Here is an 18,878-nt window from a genome sequence, read left to right as displayed (position 1 = left end):
AGCCTTGGGGGAGGCCAATGTCTAGCAGTGGACGTCTTTCGGCTTACATGATGATGTCGTCAAGTTAACTAACTTTATGGATTTTGACAATTTTTAAGTACTTTTGCAGTTCCACGCCACGCTTCAAAGAGTCGTAACAGGTGACGAACGGAATTTAACACTAGAGAAAGTGTTTTTCTCATGTGCGCCACATCCTCAGATCCTTAGGTGAATCATCCATCAAATGAACGAGTTCTAGAAATGGGCACTGGTGGTCTACTAAATGGTATCTATAAATATTTTTCACTTACATCTTCCATTGACGCATCGTGATATCTTGGTGAGACATTTCTACTATTGTCTGGGCTCGCCTGTAACAAGAAAAAACTTACATTACAATACCTACAAGCCGCAGTGAAAGCTAGAAATTAGAAATAGCTCATTGTACAGTACGCGCTGTGTAGCCGGTTTAGTATGCAGACACTGGTCGGCGCGTGAGTGGCTATTAGTATTCCACCTATGTATGTTGCTCTAAAACAATCGCCGCCCACAGGGTTTTTTTGTTCGTCAAACGAATAAAATCACGTCTGACACATAAAACAATGTTAATGGAAATTACAAGCAAAATTGAATGGTAATATGAGCTAAACGGAGCTTCATCACGAAATTATTGAAAGCAAGTACCTATGTACTTTCCAATAAACATAACTAATTGTAAACATTCGCCGAAGTTAAGTAACTTTATTGAACAGAGGCTAAAGAAAATATTCTTCGTTCAATATTTCATTTTAATATTATAACAACATAAAACAGAAATAGAAAGCGAACACGATGATAATTTCAAAGAGGCGAAGCGTTTATGTGTTTTATTCGAATAGACTGCAAATTTAAGGGGGAATGGAAAGTAATTACTTGGGGATATTTACGAGCCAGTCAGAGCAAGGCTCAATAAAACTAGCTGGGTAACCGCCGGCCGGAGCGTTTACGACTGGCGTAATTTAAGTAGCAGTGTTTCTTCAATTTGTTTTACAGACCCCAGGTACACCTGATTGAACAATGGCTATTTTATTTACGGACATGTTCTAAACGTTGAGCAACGGCTCGGTGAAGAAACCGAAGTTTACAACGTAACACCGATGGTTAGCGGTGTAGCTATTAGGCGGATTCGCGGTGTTGAAAGTGTTGAAACATAGAGTTAACACGTTTTATAGGACATCTCATGATAGTGCTAAATTGTTCGCTCAAACATATTGTCCACGCTGTCCACTGAACTATGTGTCTATGCAAGTAATTATTTTACGAGAAGATTTTAAATATTTATGAGACCATTAGATAATAATTTTTTTTGAGAATTAGTACGTTGAAGGAAAAATTACATTGAAATAAAACATATTGAAATAGTAGCGATTTTGCGGGTGAATTACTAACATTCTAACGAACACTTTTTGCCACTCTTTGGCGTCAGTATAGGAATTTAAATGCAAGTTGTACACAACTCTGCTATTGTCGCGCATAATTTTGCGCCTCACGTTCTATATGAAATACACATAATTGTCATCATAATAAAGACTACACGCGGCCTTCCCTCGCATAAACAAATAAATATTTTTTGAATTGGTACCGGATGGCGAACGGAACGAGCTAAATGTAATGTAGGTAAAGTAGTCAATCGATCGTTTGAAGGGAACAAAATCTTCTGGGGAGCGTTCCGGCAATTGAATGTTTAGCCTTATCCGGAGAGGGTGGGTCGACGCTCCGCAACAATGGAGTGATAAATCAAGTATGGGCCGCGCGTGCCGGCGAGCGGCGAGGCGGCTCCGCGTCCGGTCCGCGCAGTAAGATATTCAAAGGTGCCGCGGACTGCTGCTGTGGCTTGTGGCACACAGCTCTGGCGGCCTGTCAAAACTGTCTCAGGTTAAAATAGATATCCACCGAGGTATTAGCGCGATGACTGATGCCACGTCGACGAGCAATAATAGCGAGTCGCGACCGAGTCGAGCCCACCTCAGAGTCGAAACAAACGCGCCACTAAAATAAACCAGCAATAAAAATAAACGACAGCATTAGTCAACGGTGTCAAAATAAAAGTTAGAATATTAAGACGAGCCGAACATTGAAGATTGTCTCCGCTGTCGAGACAGTTTATGTTTTGTAAATGAATTCGAACGCTCATTTGTAAAAACAAGAGTTTAATGGTTGGGCTGACCGAAAATTATTTGTCGTCTTTTATCGGAGCGTAGGTAGATTCGATGTCTACAAAAAGCAGTTAAGAGAAATAACTTTCGAAATAAATTAAACGTCGGAATTTCTGAATTAATTATATTCAAATTACGAATTCAAAACAGATAGCGAAACATAATCTTGCGATCCCAGCCCCGGGGCTGTTTTGCTTGCCTCCTCGCCCGTTATTTCGAAGTGGGGAGAGCCGGAAAAATGGCGTTATAGCTTCTCGCTCGCCCCTCGTTCGAATTTCTAATACTTTGACAAACTTTTAATAGGATAGAACTTGAAATTCAAGGAGAATTCCGTCTCGCAGCAAATTTCAAACAGCGGTTCGCGTCGCGATCGTCGGTAGCAAAAGTTTTCTTTTTACGTTACGAGCTTTCCCGTTGAACATCTACCTAATCAATTAAACAAAGAATCAACTTTTATACGGGGAGTACGATTAATAACTAGTAGAATTAACTAAACTTAATTGTTTTTCCGATACTTTTTTGCATTTATAAAAGTGGATACAATATCTAACTGAAGTATAATATGATAAAGTTTTATTTCTTTAGTGAGATACACTAGATAGAGTGATATTGATTGGTACGTGCATGTGTTAACGCAGAGCACTTTATATTTCACATAAGATACATTCCAATGTATTATACCAGCGTATCATTTAAATAACTATTCTACCTATTCGATCTCATACTCATAAATACTCTTACTTTATGAACTATCTCTTCATATAATCACTCAATCTAAAAAAAGACATAAGTATTCTTAAAATATACCTTTCAATAACCTACTCCTTTTTTGAAATCGGTTAAAAATATCTAATTTGGCATTGCAATTACTTGTCCACTGTCAATAGAACATGGCTCCCATACCAGTACCTACCTCATTTCTGAATTTGATTTCTGAAAAGCGTTAGTGACAGTAGAACATTAAAGATTTGAATATTTTTACATGTGTATCGGGATCAAGGAAATAAAGCTTTCTGTATGTGAAGATATTCTGCGAATAAGTATCTGATAGACAAATGGCAATTGCGCTTGATGTAACCGACTGTCCGGGATTGCGAGAATTTCAAAGGAATCGCATAAAAAAAGAAAAAGTCCACAGTCCGCACCATTCGTAACGTGTACAATGAGCCCGCCTTGCTCTATGAATAATTCACAATGCTTCAGTAACTTATTGTTAAGTTCCACTACTGCATTTGGCTTTCGTTCTGTTTGCTTTCCTCACATTTCGTTTGTCGAGTAACTTAACGAAATAAGGAAAACAAACAAATCATTGAAATGTTGATGGCAAATGTTTGCACAAGTGTTGTATAAAGCATTTGTTTCGCCATAATATATTATGTTATGTTGTTTATATTAGGAGAGTAATGTAAAGAATGTAATACTTATTCGGCTATTTGTCCCTAAATGTGTACGTATAATATATTACGTCTGTTTATACCGAGTACTAAAGTATTTTAAAAGTACTAATCGCTCATGCATTATTTATGGTAAGGATTGAATGTTCATGACCCGAATTCATCCTGCATACTGAATTTGGTCGAGCAGTCCGTGCATAATAAAATAAGAGGTTGCGTACCACTAGGCAGGCTAGACTAGAATGTCCATACGTGATGATTATACGTACAAAATAAGAGAAATACATTTTCTACAAGTAGTTTTCTGTAAATTTTTGTAGTAACTACTGTCGAGTAAGGTATACTGTACTTTACGTAATCGTTCATAAATGAACGGATTGTAAGGCAGCAGTTGATGTTGATTATAGAGCATGTAATCGTGTAACTGATGAATGATTATTATGAGAACGCACGGCTTTGACCAGTTCAGAGGTTTTAATAACCTAGAATTAAGCAAATACGTTTTCAAAGTAGTAAAAGATTAATAAATAGTATATTTAATTCATACGTTTCCAGATGTAATTTGTTTGCACCGAGTTAACAAAAGCTTCAACAAAATAATAAGTATTAACCTAATAATTATAAGTTCCCAATCCGCACCTGGCCCACGTGGGGACGACGGTCCAAGACCTCTCATTCTGAGAGGAGGCCTGTGCCCAGCTGTGGGACGTATTTAAGCTGGAATGGGATGATTTACCTAATGTAAGCCGTGGTGGCCTTGCGGTTTGACCTATCGCCTCTCAAGCAGAGGGTCGTGGGTTCGAACCCCGGCTCGCACCTCTGAGTTTTTCGAAATTCATGTGCGGAATTACATTTGAAATTTACCACGAGCTTTGCGGTGAAGGAAAACATCGTGAGGAAACCTGCACAAACCTGCGAAGCGATTCAATGGTGCGTGCGAAGTTCCCAATCCGCACTGGGCCCGCGTGGGAACTATGGCCCAAGCTCTCTTGTTATGAGAGGAGCCCTGTGCCCAGCAGTGGGACGTATATAGGCTGGGATGATGGGATGATGACCTAATGGAAATTAAACAAGTTTTGTCTCGTAGGTATGTATTTCACCTAGGTGCGTTTAGATGTTTAATTCATTGATAGCTATGGAAGGGAAAGACGTTTAAATATTATCTACTTTTGCTTTGCTTTTGCTTCGCCCGCGTAGAATTCGGTTATCGCGCGCTGTTCCCTTGGGAACTGTGTCTTTTCGGGATAGAAAGTAGCCTATGTCACTCTCTGGCCCATAAACTATCTCTATGCTAAAAATCACGTCGCTCCTTGTCGACGTTAAAGACGGTCAAACATACATACAAACACACACACTTTCGCAGTTATAATATTCGTAGGGATTATTATTAGTGTTGTTGATGTTACCTGTAAATATTGTAGTTTGTCTAACATTTATTTAGCACATAAAACATAAACCAATATCAACATTTTTAGGGAAAATCTGACGCACCAAAATTTATAATATAAGCCAACAAACAATAATTCAAAATAATTATCTTTAGACTAGAATGAATCACTATGTTATGTGTGCCCATTGAGTAGGCAGTAATAGTAATGGCAATGTCGGCTTCAACCATTTGAGTATAAAAGCATTTATTAGCCTACATGGATAATAACCACGTAGTGGCAGGATAGGGTAATTACGTCGCCGGCCGTCCCGCTATAAACATCCAACCGGAATTGTAGTGTAATAGTAGTAAATATGCTACGCGTGTTTGCGTTTCGAATATATCGTGACCGGGAGCCATAACGATTCTATTAGTTTTTCCACATGAGTGTCTAGGATCTAGAAACACGTTATTATTTGTTAATGATAAGGTTGTTACACTAATGATGTCGTGTAGAAGTTAACAATAAATTAGTTTTTATTTTTCGACATGATCTAAGCTGCCGATAAGTGTTTATGGATACCTGATATTCGGTATCATCCTTGGTCTGAGAACGCTCTTTGCCCTCCTTTTCCGTTCTGGAGAAGACAGCAATGGCCTTCTCTTTTTTTCTGGCCGTCACCGTTCCGCTGTTGCGCTCTGTTTTCTGTCTACCACTCTTTTTCTTGTTTTCTTTCTTGCCACCACTCTCAACATTGCTTTTAGGCGAATCTTTGATCCTCACTATGGTAACTGATGCGTCTGCTAATTAGCAACAATGGTCAGTACACTTTTACTGTTTTGAAAAAACATCAATTAAAACTATCACATACGATGCTGCATCATTATTCAGTGTATAAGTTGACCTATTCACCCACTTTTTTCACTGATGTAACTTTTCTCACTTTCAAAGTTTGTCGGTAGAGCCAAACTTTGTTTATAAAATACACTTGGCACTATCAAAACAAACGGCAAGGTCGCGAAAGTGGCCCCGCAAATCACTGCAATCCGTGAACACTGCAATCCAAAAACGGTTGTATTCGATTCTATTTGATACGATGTCGAACAAAAATAAAGATAGATCGCGGCACGAGCCGAGACAAAGAAGATGTGTGTCTACAATGAGACATGTGTTTGGCCTGCCGGCCGGGACGGGAGTGCGGCGCGACGGTCGTCGCCCGCGCCCCTCCACGCGCATGCGCCCGCCCGCCCTACAAAACTGCCTTGGTTGCGTTGAGCATTTCACACTACACATGTAAACGGCTTTCGGAAGCTAATACTCACCTACATGCCGATAAAAGATACCGCTTGAAAGAAGATTTACGTTTCAAATCTATTTTGTGGCTGGATATGAAAACTGGGCGAAGTCTTTGTTAGTGGAATATAGTGACTGTTTATATTGTATTTTCTTTGGAGAAATACAAAAAATATATATATATGATTTTATTGAATTTGTTGTTTACGAGTAATCCATCATCATAGAAGTTTTTTTTTTAACACAATCATTAATATTCATACGTAGTTATTACCGCGGAAGACGACAAACAAAATAATAAACGTTATTCAAAGCAAGAATAAGTGGTGGTTAGAAATAATTAACCGTGCACGTAATTACAAGATTGATAGCGGATTTACCCGCAGTATGTTGGTAATTCAACCCTGCCGTGGAACGCCTGCCACTCCAGCTCGCTATTAAGTCATTATTAATTAACGATAATTACAACAAGTGAATGTTGTACTTGTTCAGGTATTTCAATTTAATACTGTTTTGTACGTGTTCTTGTCGTCTAGACAACCATTGCAGTTAAACTTCGATTTCACAAAAGTTGTGGTAGCCTAGTTCTTTGATAAATGGAGGGCCATGCACGAGTTCGAGCTTGAGCACCTCAGTTTTTCGGAATTTACTTATGTGCTAAATTACATTTGAAATTTACCATAACTCTATGGTGGAGGAATACAACGTGAGGAAACCTGCACACACCTGCGAAGAAATTTAATGGTGTGTCTGTGAAGTTTTCAATCCTCACCGGGCCTGGGTGGGAACTACGGCCCAAGCTCTCTCATTCTGAGAGGAGATCTGTGCTCAGCAGTCCAGTGCAGAGCAGACTGAATATTATATAAGCCGAAACGATTAAATAATAAAGTAGTTTAAAACTATAGATAACAATTTTACATTTGTGCAGATGTTCAGTCGGTACTAAAACATTTGCAGAGAAGCAGTAAACTGAGCATAAACAACGTTTTAATGTTCATTTTATTTTATAATCGACCTCATTATTTGTTGATTGTGCGACTGTTCGCTTTCTTAATAAAATAAAATAACACAATTAATGCGGTCACAGCCAGCAGCTGGGTAATCAAAGCAGCTTATAAGGAACGCGATGAATTTCAACTACTTTGTTTACCTTGCTGCTATATCTTAGTGTCGAAACGGTATCACCCTTCAATTTCATTCTTACGAAGAACAAGTGGCTTAATGAAATGTATAAAAGGTTGCCTGGAAGAGATCGCTCTTAATTAAGCGATATGGCAGCCTATTGCTTAGCTTGTAATTTTCTCTCTGCGTATCTGTTTTCTGTATCGCTTACTATTTGTGGAGCACAATAAAGAGTAATTGTATTGTATTGTATACTATATGTAGATACTTAATGTTTTTTTTCTAACCTCAATTTACTAGGCATAAATTCATAATACCTGTAATTTAAACTAGGTTGGCGAAGTGTTTAAGTCTACTTGTAATATTGTCTGTAAATTTCTATAAAGTAAATTGTAACATCACGGGAATCACGGGAAATGAGTTATAATACCGAGAGGAAATTAAAACGACCAGACGGCCTTGGCACGAACAAAACATGAAAGTTATGGATAAGTTATGATAGATGGGTTTGTGTGATTTGTGTGTGTTCTAACAGTGTGGAGATGGAGGAACTGCATGAACACGCATTTCTTGCTTAAACTTAGCTATCACAAGGTCGCGGGTGAGCAAAGAAATTATTTTAGTTCATTTAATGCAATAGGCACAGTTTCTATGGAATTGACATGTAATATATCTGATTTAATAGCTTTAAACGAGCAATTCTTGTATATATATATATAATATAATAATAAGTATAACCGCAATCTCGGAAACGGCTCCAACGATTTCGATGAAATTTGGTATGTAGTGGTTTTCGGGGACGACAAATCGATCTAGCTTGGTCTTATCTCTAGGAAAACGCTTATTATCGAGTTTTAGCCCGAGCAAAGCTCGGTCGCCCAGGTACTGTAATGTTAAGTCAGTATGTATAATTCTGACAGAATAATAAATGTTTTTATCATATAATAAATAATATGTTTCATAGTTTACAAGTTATCTATTTATGTAGTCTTATGTATAGTAATGAAACTGTGTAGTACTTATATCTTTGTAGCGGTCCCAGGGTCACGATGCTGGCTGAAAATCAGCGCTGGGGTGTTTATTATTAACGCTGCTTTAGCATTATGCTGAGCAAGTGTCCGATTCACAACCGCAATGACACATACTTTTCTACGTGTTGTCTATTTGTACTTAATACTATTGTTGTGTCTTGTGTTGTGAATAAATTTATTTTCTTTCTTTCTTTCTTTTCTTTCATGATAATAGAAAGGGGAAAATTCTCAAGGTGTATTGAGTGAAGTATAAGTAAAGTGGATATCTGTTTACCTGTTACCTAACTAACTAAATAGTATCTACGAAAATGTACAACTAAAGAAACAACTTAAAACAAACCAAAACATACATAAAATATATATGTATTCTAACGTAAACGATGCAAACAAAAGGTTTAAATAAAATGTAGACTGTTCGACATGAAAATGGAAATACAATTATAAAATCTACGAGTAGACAGAATCGTTGCGAGACAGCTGAGACTTAAATAATAAAATGATAGAACTTTATTCGCCGTAATAATTTTCTTTGTAGCCGTAACAAAGAACCTCTTGAATTATGCCAACAGTTCGAAACATAACAATTAGCTTTTTGATGTTTTATTTATTGTTTTTGACTTTATCATTTAATAAATTGAAATAACCGAACGGTGATAGTTTATACACATTTTGTAAAATTGAAATTCGTCGGATGACGGAGTGCCGGAAATTCGCTAGCGAATAACGGCAGCGTGTTGTTATTTTTTTCCACTTTTCATCGTAATAAAAAAGTTTGTTTTTTCCCTTCACTCACATAGTGACATAAACTTTAATAAAATGAATACGGAAGAAATGATATGGTATGTTTAGGTTTTTATCATTAATTCCCATCATTACCGCCTATACACGTCACACTGCTGGGCACAAGGCTCGTCTCAGAAGAAGAGAGTTTCTACACATACTCGCATGTGTACGAAGTTGTCTTTCATCCAAAAGCTCACGTTTTATGTGTAATTTTACACGTCAATTCCAAAAAAGTTAAGAGGTCGAGCCCCGGATTCGGATCCACGACTATCTGCCTGAGAGCCTGGGCTGGGAGGCCATACGTCATACCACTAGGCTGCCAAAGTTTGTTTTAGCTGGAAGAAATATGGTGGGGACTAGTCTAGTAGACCTGTAGTAGACTTCTAGCTAACTCAAACCCGTCATTAGGCTAGCAAGAGCCCAGCGGTGAGCGACGCGGCAGCTACCGGCATTGATTACGCAGATTGAAATCTTTTCGCCCCTCGCAGCTTGTTAATGATGCAATAAAAACGACGCTTATCGATTTAGCCGCCCGTTAAGAACGCTTCAAGGCATAATAATTTATTATCCAAACAATGTTGCGTCAACTCATGTAAATTACAGTACTCCGCGGTGGAATTATGTAACGTTGAGATTTGTTAACCACCCGCCTGTGGAGTGACAAAAGTAATTAACACTTACGATACACTCAAGTGCTGGTTTACGGCGCTCGACCCTCGGGGCCACGATCTCTAATGAGGGAGAGAAAATGGCTCCCCCGATAACGATCGGGGCTAGGTATTTAGCACTGATTTGACTGTCGTTGTTTTGTGTTTCATTTATCTTAATCATCATATCGTGAGAATTATGTTTACTATCTTTAAGCAACAGTTAGTTTTGAAATTAGTTACGAACATTTATGCGATTAACACCAGCGGAAATCATTATGCATAAATAATACCTAAAATAACTCAACTTGTTTTACAAGTGTGATCATTTTCCCATATGAATTGCCAACAACGGCAAACAGGGGTGAAATACGAACGCGGTATTGGAAGTCAGACAGCGACCGCAGGATTTATTTCGAGTCTCATTCAATTTGCGGTGAACGTATTGTTGAATTGAGTTTTTGTATCGCTCACATTTAGAGAGATTTTTATTTACGTACGTATGTATAGGTATTCAGACAGAAGCGTTTGAATGTACAAGCTTTTTATTTATTTTAGAAACTGTTGTAATTTTATGTTCTATTGTTCGATGGGGATGAAAAAATATTTTTTATTTTAGTACTATGTATCTGAATAAATAAATATCTTCATATGCACACATAAACATAGAAAAGGAAGGTGAACAAAAAATCTAGAAGCATAACTGGTACTTGAAAACAAACGAGGTCATAGTGAACAAGGCAGCAGCGAGCCGCACATGACACATGTATACGAACATATTCAGAGAGTGGCAATGGCAACCTCATACTTAGAATTGCAATGAGGATAAGCTGAAGCTCCACGAGGCAATATATTCCACACGGGTATAAACTGTGGTTATTTAGATTACTCGGTTGAATCTTGATAACTTAATAGGTACGTTAAAAGTCGTGTAAAATATCAATCACCCGGCCCATTTATCTCAACTGATGTGATCACATGTGTGATTAATGTTTAAGAGCGGGACAGATAGCTTTTAATCCGATAAGTGAATAATAAGTATCTAATAATATACATACGAGTAGAGTCGCGTTACACATTTTTAGATTAAAAACTAACGTCTTTTTGAAGTCAAAAACGAAGTGGTAAATTAACATAAAAAGCTAGTCTCCGAAGTGTTTTTAAAAGAGGCAGTATAGTGTCATTGGTAAAGGAGTTGCAATTGGTATTCGTGGTAAAGAAACGAGCGCAGGCGGAAAAACGGTGGAGCGTCAACAGTACAAAGGGGATGCCCGCTGCTCCGGATTTCTCTAAAGCTGGAGTAATCTCGCACAACGTATCGCACCGAGTACAATAAAACCCCTGTATCATACCACCCACGCCCCTCCAGGCGAAAACTCCACTTACATTTTTGTGTATATTTCGCTTTTTTTTTTAATAGAACTATTTTTAAGAACAATTAAGTTAAGTCGAGTTATGATATATACGAAAATTATTTAATAACATGCAATTTAAATGGAATGAAAAATTGTAATGGAAGTTGTGACAGTAGCCAGGGGGAAAATTCAGATATAAGGGGAGTACATTTGACGATTCTTTGAGAAGAGACAATATTTTCAACGAGTGCGAAATATTGTCGAGTATTTGTCGGCATTATCTGGCCGTTTTGAAAGTGCAGTACCGCTTTTCATATCTTTTGAATAAAACTCTCTAGCATAAGTATGTCCCGCTGCGAAAACCATCCGTGCAAAACCATTGAATTGGTACTTTTTGACACTACGATATGAATTACAATAAAACAGTAATTACAGTAATAGTATAGTTACAACCATTAGCGAACGTAGTAGGAATTTTGCGTTATCGTGACTGCTATTATAATAATGAATGTCACATAAAAATCGTGGAGCTTTTAGGTTGGAGCCTACTATATAATCTCTTTACCGGATTCCTTATCTAGTTTAACAACACCATTAGGTGAGCCATATATATTATCTAACTGCAACATTTACATTATGATTTTAAAATAATGCACAACATTGTCATTTTTAATCTCCATTGGGAATATGTAAATAAAACAGACGTTCGAGCGAAAACATTTTCAATAGCGGTGTTACTGCAATATCGAGATGTACAGTGCGCTGCAAGGTCTCGTTGGTAATTGTAGAGGGAGAAAATGTAAAAGGAAAACGTAATAGCTTTATAACTCCGTCACAAAAAGAGAATTAAACGAGCAAAAAGAGCGAGTGAGAGTAAATATGGCGACGGGAGCGAGTGGCGAGACAAATAAGCGGCTGTAGAGACGGGGGGCACCGACAATCTCGTTATAGATGTGAATAAATAATGAGTTAGCATTAAGCTCGCCTTTCGCGCAGAGGGGGCGATTGCCGAGTTGCCTTTGTTGTCGGCGGTGTTTACTGCGCCAGGGATTGCGCCCGCCACAAGCCCAATTTATTCCGCTAATCGAGCTCACCTCGCTCGCCATAAATTAATTAACTTCGACTTAACCTCAGCATACACCTACAAATTGTAAAGGATCTTAAATACAGAGTTTACATTTTTTATTCACGTAATGGAGTAGGGGAGATCAAGATAATAAGAAATATGTCGTATATTAAGTATCATAAATATTGTTAACGACGCTGAAAAGGAGCGCTGTATAGCTTATTAACTTATAACATTAAATGGTTTTACGGGTTATTTAATTAATTTCTAAGTTACTGTTTTAAGTATCATCTGTTATAGTCACTGTATCATTTAAAAAAATCACGTTATCCGTACCTCACCACCAACACTATTTAAGCATGTTTTAAGTGTATTTAATGATGATATATCCGCAGTAGAACTAAGGTCACTGACATAGCCCGAAGAATTGTAAAATTGAAGTGGCAATGGGCGGAGCACATTGCTCGCAGGTCTGATGGCCGATGGGGACAGAAGGTTCTCGAATGGCGTCTGCGAACCGGGAGACGAGCTGTCCGTAGGCCTCCAACAAGATGGAGCGACGATCTGGTTAAGATCGCGGGAACGCGGTGGATGCGGAACGCACAAGACCAGTCTGAGTGGAGAGCCTTGGGGGAGACCTATGTATGTCCAGCAGTGGACGACTTTCGGCTGACATGATGATGATGATGAAAGTGTATTTAGCATACTTATAATATGCCTGCATAAACATCACCCTTAAATTTATTAACGCTGCGCTCTATTTAAAGACTTAATTCGGCAAATATTACAAAAATATTTTAACTATTCAAAAATGTAAGATGAAAGTAAAGAAATAGCCGTTATATTTAGGTTAATCGTGTTCCAAAGTGTTTAATTTGGTTTGTTTTGTTCGTGTGGCAACTTCAAAGCGTTGTTGGGATGTGCACCCGCCCACGGCCAGGTGGACGGGACACGTCCGACGCGCGGAATGTACGCGTCCCGTGCCAACGGACGGCGGACGCACTCGACAGCCGATCGAGCCGCTCGCCGGCACGCGAGTTATCTGTCACATGTCACGCTGAATCACGCGCGGCTAATGACAAACTTACAAGGTGTAGAGTATGATGCGCAACAGCGGCATTTATATTGTGTACGACATTAAAATTTTAAAGAATCACGAAATTTACCTAGATAATTTGAATCCTGAAAATAATGTAGGGTGGGGACGTATACGAAGGTACCCAATAAACGATACGTGGAACAACAACATGCGAGTTATGCGTCACAAGTCAAGGCATGCAGACTCACTAGCGGCTAATGAGACACTTACAAAAGCTTGTCTTTAAGGATAGATATAAAAAACGGCGGCATTTGTGTCGGCGCCGCTCGATAAAGTTTATCGACACTACTGATTACTAATAATTTTAACACGTAATAAAAAAAACTTGCACAGCCTGTAATAACTTGTCGCTAGAACAAAATCCATTCAATAGCGCTACGTTAGAAAGCAAGCATCACAAAACTAGTCATGTATACTAGTCGTATGGTGCCAGCAAAGAGAATGACAATTTGATGTGAGCTTTGTGAGCGAAATTGAATCGAATGCCATACATAACACATAACGCATGCCGCTCGCTCAAAGGGAGTGTAATTGCGATCTGGCGGCTCCATTTAAAATGTATCCTTGCAAATCCGCGCTAAGCGATGCGAAACAAGAGACTGCAGAGCTCGCAGAGCAGCACGAACGACCACTAGATTGCCGGTTCGCAAGGTCAAAAATAAACCAGTGTAGTTAATACGAGTTTTCAAATTATTTTCACTATTTAGTCTTACAAGCTGCCGACGCTGTTAGATAGGTAATTTATTCTGTGCACGTAATTTAAAGATTCAATTCCAACATACATTTCGGTCGTTGGAGTGCAGCGTGCTTTTCGCAAATCGCGCGTTCATCCACTCGTGTCGCGCTCGCGATCACACCGCGCGACTTGGTCGCTTGCCAGCCGCTTTGTTTTATCGCGAACACGAACTATTTGGCATCTAAACAATGTTTTTATTTAATGATACAGAAAATTCATACAAGATTTCTCCATCTGTCAACACTAACGACTCAGTTTCATTTTGTTATGCAGGTAATATCATGTATTTATTTATCGGGTTACATAATAAAGACTAATGTTTTAAAGTGGCATTCCAAACCACGCCTACGTTTTACAAATAATATTGGCAACCATCTACAAAGCGGACAGATGTAAATTAAATTCTTCCTCTATCTGTTGCCACTTACGATAAAAATGAAGCAGTTAAATAAAGTGACAGCCGCGGGTAAAAACAATTTATAGTACATAAACAAACAATGGGTCGGCTCGCGTCATAACAATCCACGGTAATTAATTACACGTTAATGCCGGTGCGCGAGCGCCGCAGTCAGTGCCGCCGCGGTTACCGCAAAGCTGAACGTATATTTTATTTTCCTGCCGTCATATTTTATTGGGCCCTCGAGCATGTCAGCCCCTTCACTACGCCATCACGTGTTGTTTCATTGTTAAAAGGAGATTTAATAAACGAATATGTTCTCTATACAATGCGAACTGCGATAAATTTAAACGCTAAGAAAAGTATCTGCTATTATTATATCAAGTTCGTTAATAAAATAATAACGTCGTAAAAAATGGAGCAACAAACCGAAAGAGATAAAGAGAACGTAATAAAAACAGTGCAATTTTAGGGGTATTTTGTCGAGGTTATATCCATAAACTGAGCGAAGTGAGGGTGGGCCGGGCGGTCCCCCATCTCCCGTCGCCCGCGGCGGAAAGTAATGAATAAACTCGCCCGGGAGATTTCACCTATTTTATTTAATTTTACATTGAAAGTGATTACCATCCTTTAACAAGCAAACTAATTTATCTATTTGTGTTCAGTCAAAAAGTGGAATAAATGGTTGACTAATAATATAATATTGATAAGGGTATATTCAGTCATTCAGTCGGGTAAAAGATGATCATAATACTTATATAAATATTCATATTTGAAATGGGATAATAAATTATTAAACAAACAATTAAAATAGAAAGGTACGAAATATAAAATCTCTTTTGTGTAAAATAACAGTCATTAATGTGAATTTTCAAGCTTGCCTGCAAGGAATACAGGAAAAAGTGACACAATGGCGTACCACTAACTCATTTTGTTTGCGCTCCGTATAAAAATGTAGTTTGTGTCTGAGCGTTTGCCGAGGGTCGTCTAGCGGCGACCGTGGTGACGCGTTATTACACGTTATTCCTTGCTACGCTACGGCTGCTTGTTTGTCGAAAAAAAATAATTCTTTCCTTTGCTAAGTCGCTTTGTCAGTCAAATGGATAGCAAAAAGTCAACATGACAAATGATAAACTGAAGACTAATATAATAACAATGGTATAATTGTTGGTGTAATTTAATTTTCTATGTATCTAAATAAATTTCATTTCTATCTTTTAGGTATCAACAAAATTTCAAATATACAAGCTAAATCAATGAAAAAAAAAACAATGGTAATGAAGATAATTACAATTCGGCTAAATAATATCTAACTAGTTTTAAAGCGTTCATGTTCGAGTTGTTGAGGTAGTAGATAGATAGATAAAAAACTTTATTCACAAATATGCCATGACAATTTTGTTGTACGAAAACCAACAACATATAAATTAAGTTATCACGGCACGGCCGCGAAATCGTGCAGACTCAGCATGTGCGGCGACATTGCTGTCACAGCGCTGATATTCTGTCGGAACCAGTAAGAGTTGTCGCACTCTGTCATTGTAGTATTGATCTATCTACATACATTGACATCATTGGTATTTTGTGTCGATCGTATTTAAAAGGCACTGCACAACAATGTTCGCTCCTAAAATTTACAAAGCAACATGAGCCAAGAGTTGAGAATAAAGGGGAAACTAAGCGAAACGGCGAAGAGCAATGAGGCGATGCATAAAGTCGCTACGAGACGAAGTATAAAACAACAAAGTGGTAGACGCATATCGCCAGCATAAAGAGGGGAGTAATCCGACAACGATCAGGGTTCGGGCGGTAGAATAGTACTTTAGGGTCCATATAAAATAATGATGTGTCTTCCTTGCACATTATTCTACCGGTTTACGACCAGATGTTAAAACGAGTTTAAAGACTATATCGGATGTTTTGCAGACAAACTGACAAATGCAATTTATTTAACTAACCGCAATATATGCACGGAGGATAGATGTTATTTCAAATAAATTAGAAGAGCTGAGAGGTTGAGTAGTTGTAAGATGTTGAGTAGAGTAATTAAAAGATGTACGACTGCCACTCCAATTACATGTACACTTTTATTTTAAGGAAAATATTTGTTTTGGTTTGCTCCGTCATGGCATAATTATTATTTTTTTGTATTCGTAATGCATAAAAACACTTTATTTCAAAAATGAGAGAAATTGAGGGATAGCATCAGTGAATACAAAATAATTCGTCAACAAATCTTCAGTCGCTGAGTAGCGCCTGAATCGAGCAGAACCTACGATTATGTAAATTAAGACGAGGGCATGTAAAAGAAAGCGTGCCACAACACGCGGAGGCGTAAGTGATCGGGCTCGGCTCAATAGCGGCAAAGTAATAAGATAAACATAAGGCGAGGACAAAAAAACCTTAACCAGTCGCGATTTACAGATTCGTATCATTAAAGTCCTTCTACCTTTCTCATTCGCGTTGTTAGTGCTGGTAAAGGATAGCACGAGCTTTCGATAAATTTGTTTTCGATTGAAATCGAATCGAGGTTCCGTCGAGAAATGTTTACTTGCGATATTATACGAGCCCATACCCGCGTTGGCGCCAGACGAGTTTTCCGTCTTAATAAGAGCTATATACTCCATTTATTTTAACATTTGAAACTTAACGGTAAAATTTGCACACGTTTTTAAATGAAACAACAAATCTATTTCAAAATTGTGTTAATATCTGTATTAAAACACAATGAATACCGCTAATAAATGGACATGTAGGTATTTTTAGTCTGTTTGTGTTCGAAATACCGAGAAACGTGTGTTACAATTTGACCGTTAATTCAAACCTTAAATTAAATGGAGTATAATTATTATTTTTTCTATCGTACAAATTTCCATGTCGGCTTACAGATTGAAATTTAGTGTTGAAAATTCGGTAGGTATTTATTTCTAATTACTCAACCTAAACGGCATAGCATCGTGTAGCTTTTGGACGTTGCTGCCTAGTGATTACATTGCATGTTAATAGCGGCTGGTACTGACTAATATAGTACTAATTATTTACACCAAATTCCATAATACTGCTTGCTTATTCACGTTCAGTACAGGCATAACAAGGGTTAAAAACTTGGGGAAATAAGTACTTATATATTATCTATAGACTTAAATAATGTACTCTCGTACTCTATAAAATCAGATTTTAAGTAATATCGAAGTATGAGGAATGCTAAAGCAAAACGCCGACTTGAGCAGAAAACATGCTGACATGTACTTTGGCGCAAGTCTGAGAGTAAAATGTAAGTATTCACTGAGCGTCGGAACGAGCAATTAATGGGTAGAGTTCAGAAAGCTCCTGCAGCCGCACACACTCGGGCGAGTGTCTCGTGCCATGTAAAACAGTGAATCAGTAAAGTATGGGAGGAGTGGCTGCGAGCGTATTTAAACACCTGTCAACCCCCTCGTCTCTCTACGGGTCGACTAACTTAGATTACTTTATAATAATTCCACGAAAACTCACCCCAGACGTTATCTATGCGTCTACATCTTTAGGCGATGTCGTGAAGTTAACTAATTATTAATGCTCGAAGGATGAGGGGAGCCATGGAGTGTATTCAACTACTTTATCATGTCGTCTTCGTACGCTTGTTTTTCTTATTTTCTCTGCCACTAACGGTCTACAGCAATTTACGACATAAATAACGACCGCTGAAACTTGAACCGTTAAAAGTCTTTATCTTTCTCCGGCGGAGACGGCTGCTCGCTCGTTGGCAGCAGACATACTTTAAACATTATTTGAGGCTTGTAAAGATTTCTCTGGGACCGAATAGCTAAATAATGAACTCTTTCCACCATTAAACGGGGAGCACTCAATCATAAATTGTTACATAGCTAAGTTTTACTGCTAAACAAAAGATTTATTTACCCATCAAGATAATGCTATCCATAATAAGAACACGTCGAAACTCCCAAGTTGGCAAACACAATCCACAGAGAGGTGGGCCCTTTCTTGTAACAGGAAAAGGTCCAATGATACTAGAACAGAACCAATTGAACTAAGAAAGTGGCAATCAGAAACCGAGAAGCAATTGGTGAGTGACCGCATGCTCGTGGACAAGTTAGCACTCAACACCTGCTTGAATTTATGGGCAGCGATACGATAAAGTGGTTGAATAAACTGTAGTGAGGCTTCGGTTCTCTGAGAATTGTGTTTTAAATTGGGTTCTAATTTTAGGGGTGGCAAAATATGAACTAAACCATTTCAATTTACACAAAAATTCTGCTATTTCACGTATATTAAATATAATGACCCGGATAACTCACGTCTTAAATCGAGTTAAATAATAATATGAGTGAGTCTCACGGTAGTTTCATGTCTATTTCACGTAACAAATGGTTTAAGTTTTACATCTAAAAGACATCGTTCCGCCCGGGCA

The 18,878-nt window shown here is 38.2% G+C and overlaps 1 protein-coding gene across 1 annotated transcript in view; it reads right to left on the bottom strand.

Moving 5' to 3' along the window:
* Positions 1–18,878, bottom strand: part of tay (tay bridge kinase) — an 80,591-nt gene that overhangs the window by 14,157 nt on the left and 47,556 nt on the right. The window contains 1 exon segment of the mRNA XM_074100813.1: positions 291–350. Coding sequence (XP_073956914.1) covers positions 291–350 — 60 coding nt within the window.

The sequence above is a fragment of the Choristoneura fumiferana genome, chromosome 17, assembly GCF_025370935.1.
Source record: "Choristoneura fumiferana chromosome 17, NRCan_CFum_1, whole genome shotgun sequence".
In the NCBI taxonomy this organism is placed as follows: domain Eukaryota; kingdom Metazoa; phylum Arthropoda; class Insecta; order Lepidoptera; family Tortricidae; genus Choristoneura; species Choristoneura fumiferana.
This window is presented reverse-complemented; position numbering and strand designations above follow the sequence as displayed.